This window comes from Aphelocoma coerulescens, chromosome 4, assembly GCF_041296385.1.
Source record: "Aphelocoma coerulescens isolate FSJ_1873_10779 chromosome 4, UR_Acoe_1.0, whole genome shotgun sequence".
Taxonomy (NCBI): domain Eukaryota; kingdom Metazoa; phylum Chordata; class Aves; order Passeriformes; family Corvidae; genus Aphelocoma; species Aphelocoma coerulescens.
The window spans coordinates 40,715,119-40,726,442 of record NC_091017.1 but is presented as its reverse complement, the minus strand read 5'-3'; the positions used below and the strand labels follow the sequence as shown (position 1 = coordinate 40,726,442).

At 38.5% G+C, this 11,324-nt stretch overlaps 1 protein-coding gene across 4 annotated transcripts in view; it reads right to left on the bottom strand.

Annotated features, from left to right (window-relative positions):
- Window positions 1-3,337: 3,337 nt before the first annotated feature.
- Window positions 3,338-11,324, bottom strand: part of PALLD (palladin, cytoskeletal associated protein) — a 189,364-nt gene continuing 181,377 nt past the window's right edge. For 3 of the 4 annotated variants that reach the window (XM_069013683.1, XM_069013684.1, XM_069013685.1), the window contains 5 exons: window positions 9,335-9,467; window positions 8,146-8,353; window positions 7,234-7,399; window positions 6,354-6,487; window positions 3,338-5,367 (listed from right to left, as the gene is read on the bottom strand). In XM_069013683.1, coding sequence (XP_068869784.1) covers window positions 5,195-5,367; window positions 6,354-6,487; window positions 7,234-7,399; window positions 8,146-8,353; window positions 9,335-9,467 — 814 coding nt within the window. In that variant the 3' untranslated portion in view covers window positions 3,338-5,194. Of the gene's footprint in view, window positions 5,368-6,189; window positions 6,241-6,353; window positions 6,488-7,233; window positions 7,400-8,145; window positions 8,354-9,334; window positions 9,468-11,324 lie in introns of all 4 variants that reach the window. The other variant, XM_069013686.1, reaches the window with a different exon arrangement.

Genomic DNA, 11,324 nt, shown 5'->3' with positions numbered 1-11,324 from the left:
AACAAAATTGCCAGTTTGAGTTTGTCGGTATCAAATGCAGTGAGACATCATCCAAGTAAAAGCCATCAAATCTTAACTTGGTATCATTACACACACGTTAGGGCAGTGGGAGCATGGGGGGCAGATGTCACGGAGCAAATGGAGTTGTGTGGATGTTCCTCAACATTTCCCAGGCTGCTGGTACTGAAGTGCCCCTTGCATGTGTAGCATGCTGATGGGTTTGAAATCGAGGCATGATTTAAAAGAAATTGTTTAAGAATAACTGCAAACTGATTATATGGTATTGCTGAAGCTTGTTAGTGAAGCAGTTTGGTGTTTTGTGAATTCTAACTTGCAGATCTCCCAGCTTGGTATTTCTAATGCTGAATGCACTAAACTATATGTTCCAGGTCTGTGCTGGAGGCTGTACTCTCAACACCTGTATGCCCATGACCTGTTAGAAGCTCTCAGTTGCAGTGTTTTAATTCTCCTCTCAATATGACCTTTTATCCTGCTTTTTCAGATAGTTGGTAAATTTCTACTGAAAACTTCCTGCAACTTCAGAGAAAAGAAGGAATACAGTAATTTCTCATGGTTTTTTTAGATGTCATTTAGTGTGCATGTATGATTTTTGATGGTAAGATGTCCCTGCCAGCATCAGCCTGGAACTGCATCCATTCTCTGCAGGCTCTTGTAACCCTGTTGTTGGAAGGCATATACAGAACAGAGAGCACCTGTAATTTTATAGCTCACCATAATTTTCAGGACACCAACATGGAGATGTCCTTAATTTGCAGCAGATTACAGGTGTGTTGCCTGGTGTATAGAAAGTCTTCTCATATTTTCAGCACCTTTCTAGTAGCTCAGATAGGTCCTGTGTTTGGCAATCTGGGTTTTGTACCCTCAGTTCTCTAGAAATACTCTGTGATGTCTGGGCTAAGAATTGTCCAAAAAAGCTTGACAATATGTTTCTCTGAAACCATGTTGTTAAATACATAGGGAAAAAGTCCTACCATAATCCCGTGTGATGAGATTTGTAGAGCTCCTTCTTCAAGTGTTGTAATCATTCTGTGCAGTTGCCATGTACTGTTATTTTTTTCTGCTTTCTTGTTCTGCAGCTGTTTCTGGACGATTTATGCTACTACAGAACTAGAAAGTGATAGCAGTTACATACTTGGCCAGTCCCCAGGGTTACCTGTTGCACTGCAGTTGTTTTATAAAGCACAACATTTCTCCTTCTAGGTGGTGTTGAACTGAAGTTCATTTGTCTCCATCTGTATGGCTGCTGAAATTACTGCTGTACAGGTACTGCTGCTCGTAGTCTGGCTTTCTTGCTCTAGACGTGACTGAGCATTATGTTCCAAACACATTTTTAGTAGAGATACTGTGCAGTATTAGATAATTTTATGCTTTAATCACTTCTGTTAAAGGATGCAAACTGGCTTAATTTTGAGTTAGATTTGCAAGCTTTAAGACAAGTCAAAGAATACTGTGTGCTGTCTGGAATACATTGTAAATTCCTTGGGGCAGGAATTGTGTTTCCATCTGCCTGATGTGTTTTACATGCTCATATTTCTGTTCAAATAGAAAATCTGTGCAGAGGGAAGGCCATTTCTTTTAGTCAGTTCAGGAGAATGAGATAAATGTCAGTAAATTCTACCCCTTGCATGTACATTTGAATTGTGAGGGAGTGAATTAGCCAACATGCATAATCAAAGCAGGCATTTCTAGTCCTGCATTAGTTTGTAGTGCATGGTGTGGGTTTGGCAGCTGGGTCATGCAGCCACAGCATGCAGCTGATCCCCTCAGTATCATGGCATGTTGGATAATGTAAGCTCATGAAGTACTTACATATGAAATCTGTTTGGGCTACTTGCAGAGGTGAGGATGTACCTGTCCAGATGTGGGGGATCAAGGCATTTCTTAGCATACACCTTAAGTGAATTAAAATAGAAAGTGGTGATAAAGAAAGAAACAATGATTTATTAGCTGGGGTTTCAAGCTGGACTGGTTTTGACCCCCCAACCACCAGTTGGCTGTGGTGGAAGAAAATTGTGTGTGTTAACTAATTGTTGCTGTTGCCTCCAAGCGGCAGGATAAAGGCACTGTGTGCTAAGGTGCACCACCAGCTGGAAAAACCTTAATACATGTGGAATTTTGCACCTCACTGCTGATACTCTTGATAGAGGTTTCTGTCGTCATCCTGCTCATCGTTGCATTGAGTCTTTGATTGCTATGAATATGCTTGGACTGATCAGCTTCCTAAATAATTTGAAGTCTTCCCATACCTAAACTGGAAGTCTTGTAAAAAGTCAAGGCTCCTTTTTTTAGTCTTAAAAAATGACAAAAATACACTCTCACAGGTCATACAATCTATCTTTGGACTATGTGGAAGGAGATTAAACTTTGAAAGTTACTTTGATGCTTCCAAGAATTTTTGTTTTTTTGGCTTGAGAAGTTCATTTGCTTATGCCACGCTTCTATCTCTGACTTTGTAAGGCCAAACAGTCCCAGTAACTAAGTAACAGAACAGCTGAATGTTTTCATAAAAACAGTGTTGCTGCTTAGAGATGTGATTTACTACTTAAGTGTGTCTCTACATATATACAGAGGCAAAAAGTGATGATGACCTCATCTTCAACAAGCTCAAAAAGCAGTCTCAGTATTTTAGTCCCCAAGCCAAACGTACTGTGAGCAGACACAACTCCAGTGACTTCAGCTGCAGTATTGCCATTAATGTCAGTGCTCACTTAATTGCTGACAAAAGCCTGTTTGTAGTGATCAGTGCTTGAAATGTAAACCCAAAAGAAAAAACGGATCATCTTGCATCTTTCCTGGTATCTTCACATTGAAAAAAGGAGAAACTAGTTAATAGTCAGGATTTTATAAGTAATTTTTTTTTAAATTTTGATATTGTCTTGTTATCAGGCTCTTAAATGAATTTAATAGTGCTTAAACCATGCCCTTTACTTAGAATCAGGTGTAAGTGATGACATATTGGAATTATTAGAAACACAAAACAGACATGCATATTTTCTAACATATTAAAAAAAATGTATCTTCCAGTTCTTCTATTTGGCAAAAGTTTCTCAGAATTCATGAGTAATGTTCCTCTGTTCTGTTCAAACAAGATTCGAGGTCACAAGCAGACTATTCTGATAAACTCTGTAGTTTTTAGATGCTGCATATAGGCCTCATTTAATCTGTATTCATAATATTTAAAATTTAAATAATATTTAAAATCTTACATTTGCATGCTTGTACTGTAAGTTATTAATCTTTACCAGAAAGAAAAAATTCTATTTGTGTAATATTTATTGATGTTAAACCCACATTATATCAGCACAACAGTCCAAAGTAATGATAATACATTTTTTATAAATACAAATAAAAGGTGGCAAAATAATGCTAGTGAAGCTAAACTAAAAAGTAAATTAGCATGTCACAGTCGAGGAAAATTTGGCAAAAGATATGACATACTTCTAGAATAAAACCAGATTATTCCCACCTGACAGACTATGACATTAATCTAGATTAACCATCCCCATTACCAGTCATATCTTGCACCAGAATAGTACTACCTTGTGTGCTAAAGTTTATTAGTCACTAAAAAACGAAACAAACTTTGTGTACTTACAAAGCAATACACGTATAGCAATAATGCAATATATGGTGTACACAATTACAAAATTTAAAAAAAAACAACAAACAAAACCCTAAGTACAGGACTTCTGAATAAATGAGCTGAGATAAAAGATTTCAACACTTTTATTATAAATAATGAAAGATACCATATATGTGCTTCATATAAGGAATACAGTGTTTTCCTTTCCTAGCAAAGTATCGTAGCTCGTACCATCAAACACTCATTTTCCTTGTCAGGCCTAGTAATTCTTCCATCCATTCTCTCTCCCTCCCTTTCAACTTAAATTCATTTGGTTCTAATTTAAAACTACCTAGTCAGGTGTGACTTAAGTGGGGCTCCACTTCCATGTGGATTTGCCTTGCATCCTGAAAGTAGCCTTCAGGCTTTTCACCTATGGTGCACAGAGTCTACCCCTTAAAAAGAGTTGTCATTTGCCTGCAGTCAGGAGAAGGAAAAATAAAATCTACCAGAGACATGTTATGTTAAGAAGAAAAAACAAAAAGGAGCAAATTGGATTTTTTTGCCTATCTTCATTTTCTACTTCCTCAGATTTGCAAACCTATCACCTGTGGTGTATACTCGTCACTTAAATCTGTATTGCAGTTTCAACCCATTTTTCACTTACTATACATTTCTAAAATCCTCATACATATTACACAAGCTTTAAACAGTCAAACATCCCATACATACTCTCCCTAGTTTTCAGCTCACCTTAGAATTTCAGAATCTTGAATGGCAGCATTACAAGGTTACAGACTGCTGTCAGAAAATCCAGAGAGTTTCAACCTTTTGCCCAGTCCCCCTCCCACCCCTTTGCAGTAACTCACTGCACTGGTTCAAACTGTCAGCATTTTTTCCCCATCTAGTTACCAATTTCTAATCTGGAGTAGATTGTTACTATGTGTCAGCTCTTCTTTGTTCCGCAGAAATTACTTCTGCTTAGACTGCCATTGCTGTACGTTTGTAAATAAGCCTCCTCCTAGATGGTAAAAAGGAAAAACACAAAGGAATTGAAAGTTAGGGTGTTGATGTCCAAACTAACAGCATTGAAAGAAAGATTTTTTTTTCATTGTTGTATAGAAAGCAGTTTGCAGAGATACAGCATTTGCTTGCATTTCTTTTCCTTGTCCCTTCCTGTTTTATAATATTGCACTTGTTCATCGTAGCTGTCAGAATATGTAGCCATTTTAGAACTGTTGATAAGCCTTGAAGAAAACATCTTGCACCATTAAGATTGTGTCGCATCTCCTTACTGCTTATGAAGGTATGTAGTGAAAAATCTTTCTCTCTGATGCATTTTGGCCTCTATGAAAAGGCTTATGAAGCAACATAGGTTAAGGAACTGGTGAGTGTGATTTGTTGTGCAATGTGTACATTTCTATTAATAATCTATCTATTCTTCTAATTTGGTATAATGAATAAGGAATATATGGTTACTGTGTTTGTTGTTTATCTTTTGTACATGAAGGTGTCTGCCCTTGCATAAAGTGACATCGGAGTATCATTGGTCAAGGCAATGGCTTTCAGTGTTTCTGCTTTGAAAGAAAATGATGGAAGCGGCAGTTGAATCTACAGATCATCGCTCTCTACCAGGCCAGGCTGCATTGTCAGGTGGACTGGATTTGCTTCTGGCTGGAAAGCTGCTTTGATGTCTAGTCCTTGGTCACAGAGAGCAGCGTATCGGCTGGCTGAGGGCCGCACCTTCTTTGGCTTGGTCTGCTGAGGGGGTTGTTGCCACTGAGCTATAGATTAAAAAGGAAAGAAAAAGTGTTAGCCCTCCTGAGCCGTGCACCAAAGTGTGCCAGATGCTCAGTCAACCCTTTGTGAAGGAGATACTAATTTCTGAGAAGTAGAAAACCATTATATCAAAGGTAATTTTGTTTAATTTCTTGGCATTGTTGTTTTGTTTTGGTTTTTTCTCAGCATCTAGTTCCACCTTCAAATGTGGTAAGTAAATACAACAGTCTGTGTTACTTTTTGGCATTGTTTTCTACATTTCCTTGTGCCACTGGGAAGGGTGACAGCAAGGAGGTTGTTCTTGTGTACTCACATTACAGTAACAGGCCTGTTCCAGGTTTAGTTGTTGCATATAAAAGGAAATTATCTGGTTGCTGTTGCCACCCCTTGTAAGTTGAAGAATGCTGAGCCGAGTCTCTAATTCACAATTCCCACTTCCACCACAAGCCCAGAAACCATCCTTTATCAGTCTCTCCCCTTCCCCCTCCCCCTTAATCTTTGCTATGAGAAGACTGGTAAGAGATACTTCTTTAAGAAAACACTCACTATGTAAGGCACTGCTTTGGAACAAACTGAGTAATTAAGCAGAAAGCCATAAAAACATCTACTGTACTTTTGGTAGCTGTCACAGGTGTATTACAGACTAATGTACAAAAGAATACAAAAGGTTAGGGAAGTGCCAGCAAAACAACAGTAATAATGATCCACAAAAATCATATAATCATGCCGTTATCTGTTGTTAATTAGCTATATTTAATGTACTAAGCAAAACCAGAAAGCATGCAAGCTTGTTTTGCTTTAGGTGTCTGAAAGATGGTAAAATATACTTTGACAGAGCATTTGTTGTCTTGAAGTGGATGTTTACTATTGAGGAGAAACTATAAACAAAAGAAAGAGAGACCAATGTAAACCATTCTGTGAACAACCCAAAACTTATAGAACTGTTGCTTTTGGGGGGATTAATATGATCACGAAATTTGAAGCCACTTACTATAAACATCCAACCTGGCAGTGCAAGACACAATCCCAGCCTCATTCTTAGCTGAAACAGTGTACCAGCCAGCATCCTCCTTTGTAGCTCCCTGAATAAGCAGGCAAATGTAGCCGTAGTTATCCTGGTGCATGCTAATCAAAAGAAAAGTAGAAAATTACTGTTTAAATCACAAACCAGTGTAGACTATCTTAAAATGGCATTATAAACAGACCCAATCTTAGTTACAGATTGATTATAGTCCAATTTTAATTAAAATTTTAATTAAAATGGAACTTCCTCTGAAATTAGCAAGTAGAAAATAAAGCCTTGCATATGCTTGAGAGTTTGGCAGTTTAATATCCTGTATTGAAAACTAAGAAGAAAAAATATATGAAGTAACTTTTCTTTCATAATTATGGATTAAGACATCTGGAGTAGCAGGAACACCAGATCTTACCCAGACTTTTTGTGGAAAGGATAAAGAAACTCGAGGAAGATCTTAAAATATAAAATATCGAATCTTAGTTGCTTAACTGTGCAGCAGAATTATGAAGCAGTTTGTGCTGAAAAGCACATAGCATTCCTTTGGAACCTTGATTTTCACTAGCAAATTTCTGTGGTCTTGGTTCTGGAAGAGCAAAACTACTTCTCTCGCTTAGAGTGCAAAGGTAGTTGTGTAAGTCTAATGATGGAAAACAAGTAATGTTTTATTTCTGGTTCAGCCACCAGGCTGGCTGCAAGTTTGAGTAAATGTCATAAATTATTACAATCACTAGTTAATATTTATGAGATGCCCTTTACACAAAGTGTTCATGTGACCTTTTAGGTTTTTATTTGTTTTACAGGATAAATCATCATTGAAATTGCACATGGGGAGATTATTCTAAGTCAGTCTAACCTCACTCGGTCAGTGTTGTATGTGAGTGACTCATTCTCTTTCTTCCAAAATATCTGAGGAGATGGCTCCCCTGAGATTCGACACTCCAGTCGCACTGGGAATCCCTCAGTCACACCTGTGTTTTGTAGCTTCTCTATAAACACAGGTGCTTTTTGTACTTCCTTAGCTGTGAAAATAAAGATTGCAGTTATGTTGACATTTTCTATGAAAACATAGCCTTTCTTTCAGCAGTGTGCTAAAAAGAATCACGAAAGACCTAAGTGGCAGGAAACCTAAGCACTGTCTTCATTAATCACAAAGTTCAGTCCTGGTTCCTCTGAAGAGAACAGTCCCATCATTATTTTAATAGGGGGAAAAGTGAGTGCTAAAAAGCTGATTCTTCTCTAAAACAATTGAAATGTAGAGCATGACAACTAGATAAACTGGCTGCACTATGCTTGGTAAAACGTGCTCCTTCATATTCCACAAAAGCATGAACTTTTAACTGAAGAAGGTTAACTGAAGAACTGAAGAACTGAAGAAACTGCTCTACCAGAAGTCTGAAGTCTACCAGAAGGCATTAGTCTGATGTGCCGTGAAATGCACAAACCGTATCCCACTGGTTGCCCAGTGGTAGGTGTGGGTCTGCACAGATTGTCATTACAAAGAAACATCCAGGGAAATAGTCTGGTTTGTGGCCTCAAGGACAGCAGCCCCCTTTTATTAACTGTGTGCACAGACATTACACACCAGTCCACTTATGCCACAACACAACGTGAATAGGTCACCTATAAATATACCATACTTCTGTTACTGCCAGGTTTCTTTTTCTTACCTCCCACCCCTCAACGTGTCATTTGACATCACTCATGTTTTCTTTTTCCATGCTATCCTGGCAATGCTCAGTCTGAAAGCTTAGCATGAAGATGTTACCTGCAACAGTGAGCTCCAGGCTGAATGAATTTTCACCAGCTCGATTGCTGGCAATGCACGTGTAGATTCCAGCATCTCTGGATGTGACCGGTTCTATGATCAAGGAGTGCACCCCATTCTCCCGCACCAACATTTTGTGAGAGCTGTCAGGGCGAATTGGTCTGCCATTAAGTTGCCAGCTTAAGTCTGGAGTTGGTAATCCACTAACCTTGAGTGTAAAGAGAGTAGTGGGAAATTGTTTCAGCCACATGAAACACTGGAGGAGTCCTGACTTGTTACTTCAGGGAAGTTTGGTTTGGTTTGCTACTGCAAGTGTACGAAAAGATTTAAAGATCTAATTCTGTCCTGATTTACACACTGAGTCAGTTGTAGTCATTTACTTACTTTCTGGCCAACTCCCTGAATTCCATGATGTCTTACGGGTGCGACTGAAAAAAGATCAGTGTTTAGATAGGCTAGAAGCTAAATAACAATACACTGCAAAACAAAAGGCAGGGTGACACCTTTTGTCTTTTTTATTGTTTGTTCTTCAGGTGGAATGAGAAGATACTCCTTTCTAGATTAACTTCTTGTTGGAAAACTTGCAGACAAAAAGACATTAGCTGACTAACTACTGGCCTCCGAAGTTCCATTCCACTGAGGTGTGTGCCCCAGTGACAGCACCACCTGCACTAGTTAATGCTTGGTCTGTGTGAACAAGTCTTGTACTTTTGAAAGCCGTGCCACTTGCTGTGGGGACTGCTTTAGAGCAAAAGGCTTCTCCCAAATAGGTCAGCATAAAGTAAACAGAAGTCACCTAAGCGTGAATTATTTCTGCTCAGCAGAGTAATAAATCAGGTTTATACTGTTTGAAACTTTTAATGGGGGTTCAAAACTCAAGTAGTAAAAGGACTTAAAATGTAGAAACACATTGTCTTTATAGTGTGTGCTGCTTCCCTCCACACCCCAGCAAAGCTGCATTCTATAAATCAGTTTACTGTGAGCTCTTAAGATTTGCCCGAAGCACTTTCATTGGAGGGGAGGCAAACTTTTATTGTCCACTTACTCACTCATAAGCAATGAGATTAATTACCCTACTAACAGGGCCGAAACTGCCAATAGGCAAAATAGCTTTGAAAAGAAACCAGTGTGGTTTTTGAGTCAGCTGATGTTATCAAAAGGCTGCTGCTACCCTTTGCATGACACTTGCCTTGCAGTCCATCCTGCATAGTTTTCCTTCTTGAACAGTCAGGTCTCCAGGAGCCTGCAGAAAATGAGGCCGGAAGAATCGTTCCTGAATTGGTTCATTTTCATCACCACTGTCCCTTGATCGAGATCGTGGTCTTAAAATAACATGAAATAAAGGTAAATTATTTTTTTTCTCTGCTAAATCAGAAGAACCATAACCACTTATAAGACTGATTTGAATTTTAAACCACTTCTTTGACCTGTACCATAATCACCCCATATTTACACAAGTGCGCTGGTAGCATTTGGCCCAGTCTGAGTTAATTATGACACCGCAGTTATTTAAGTAATTTCATTTAATTGACATGTTGTGACAAACTATGACCTACAAGACAATATTGCTACAGAAAAATTGCTTGTAATATTAATTCATTTTATAAATTATAGTATTTTGTTTAGTCTTTAAATCACTTAAATACAAATAAAACAAGTTGGCAGGCCTTGGCATGTAGCTTCAGTTCCCCATTTCTAGTGTCCTGTGTATTTAATCCCTTCACTGCTGCTGATTACACCAGAAAGTACATGGACTGTTCATTAATCACGGTTACCTTTCAGAAAATAACAGCAGCTAAAACCTAACTCATCTCTATTGAGAAGAGACTTCTCATATCAGACTTATCTTCTCTTGTTCTGCACTAGTGAAGACTGTACAGAAAATTCTGTGTATTGAATTGCTGTGGATATATTTATTCCTCAGTCAACGTGTTTTTTTTATGAGATACTCTTGAATATTTTCAACTCCACCAAACTGTGGAGTTGAAACAATGAGAATTTCAATTGTGAGCAATAGGAAGAATAACTTTGGTTGCTAATTCTTTTTTATAAAGGTACCATAAACAGTTTGATAAGTAAAAAAAAGGAAAGAAAAATAACTCCTATCCCCATACACAGTATCATTTAATCAATTTTCAGCATTGGCTATTCTTGCCCATTAATTTAATCCATCAAGTCTTTTTCTAAGGGGTTCCTCATTTAACTAGATTTTTGTTTCCATTGAAATTAGATTATTCCATTTGTGTGATTTAGTAATCAAAGAATCTTGAAACAAAATTTTATATCCATTTTTGTCCTTGCCTAATCAGCTCCAGTGGGTTCCATTCTGGAGCCAGCTGCTGCCTACAGTAACGTCCTGTGTAAAGGAAGAGGAGCTACTCAAATATCCTCCAAAGACCACTTTTATCAATGACACATTACAGTGAAATTCTCTTTTCTGAATCCCATATTCTGTTAACTCTTGCCAGTGTTTCTCTTTTGGCAGCTGTTTGCAGTGTCCATGCTGCAGTAAAGGTGCCTATATGCGTTTTCTACTGCCCAAGGGCATTTCTCTAGGTTAAAATAATTCACAACAAAAGAGCTTAAAACCCTCAATGGTTACACTTGGAAAACAAGATGCTGTACTACTGCATGGAAGATAAACACTCCAGCTGCACACTCTGCTCCGCTGAGGCTGTGGTTAATTAGAGTTGCTCGAGTTTGATTTATTTTGTCCTGCTCTGTTGTTGCCCTTTTCTCTGCTATTGCTCTGTTTGAATTGGCCAGGCATCACCTGTGCTACAGTATTCTCTCTTATTAATAGTTAAATGTTGACTTTTTAATGATCACCACAGTTTTCCCACAGCTATAACTAAAGGCAAATGGAGGGGCTGGGGGGGTTGTCTAGATATCTGGTCCATACTGCTTAATAATGTAGGGCTGGATACTGAAATGGGAAACACAGACTGACATCCCTGCACACACTAAGAGCTTATGTAACTCTTCAGGTGCCTAAATCCACGTCTGAAGCACCTCACAGTGTTTGCCACTTGAACATGTCAAAAGCTCCTTCAGTAGCTCCAACACTGCAGCTCATAAGCAACTCTGAGCTTTAGTTGGTGAGCTCCTAATCAGTTTTGCAGACATAGATGCCTCATGCAGGTAGATGGGATGGAAGATGGAGAGCAACAAGGAAAAAC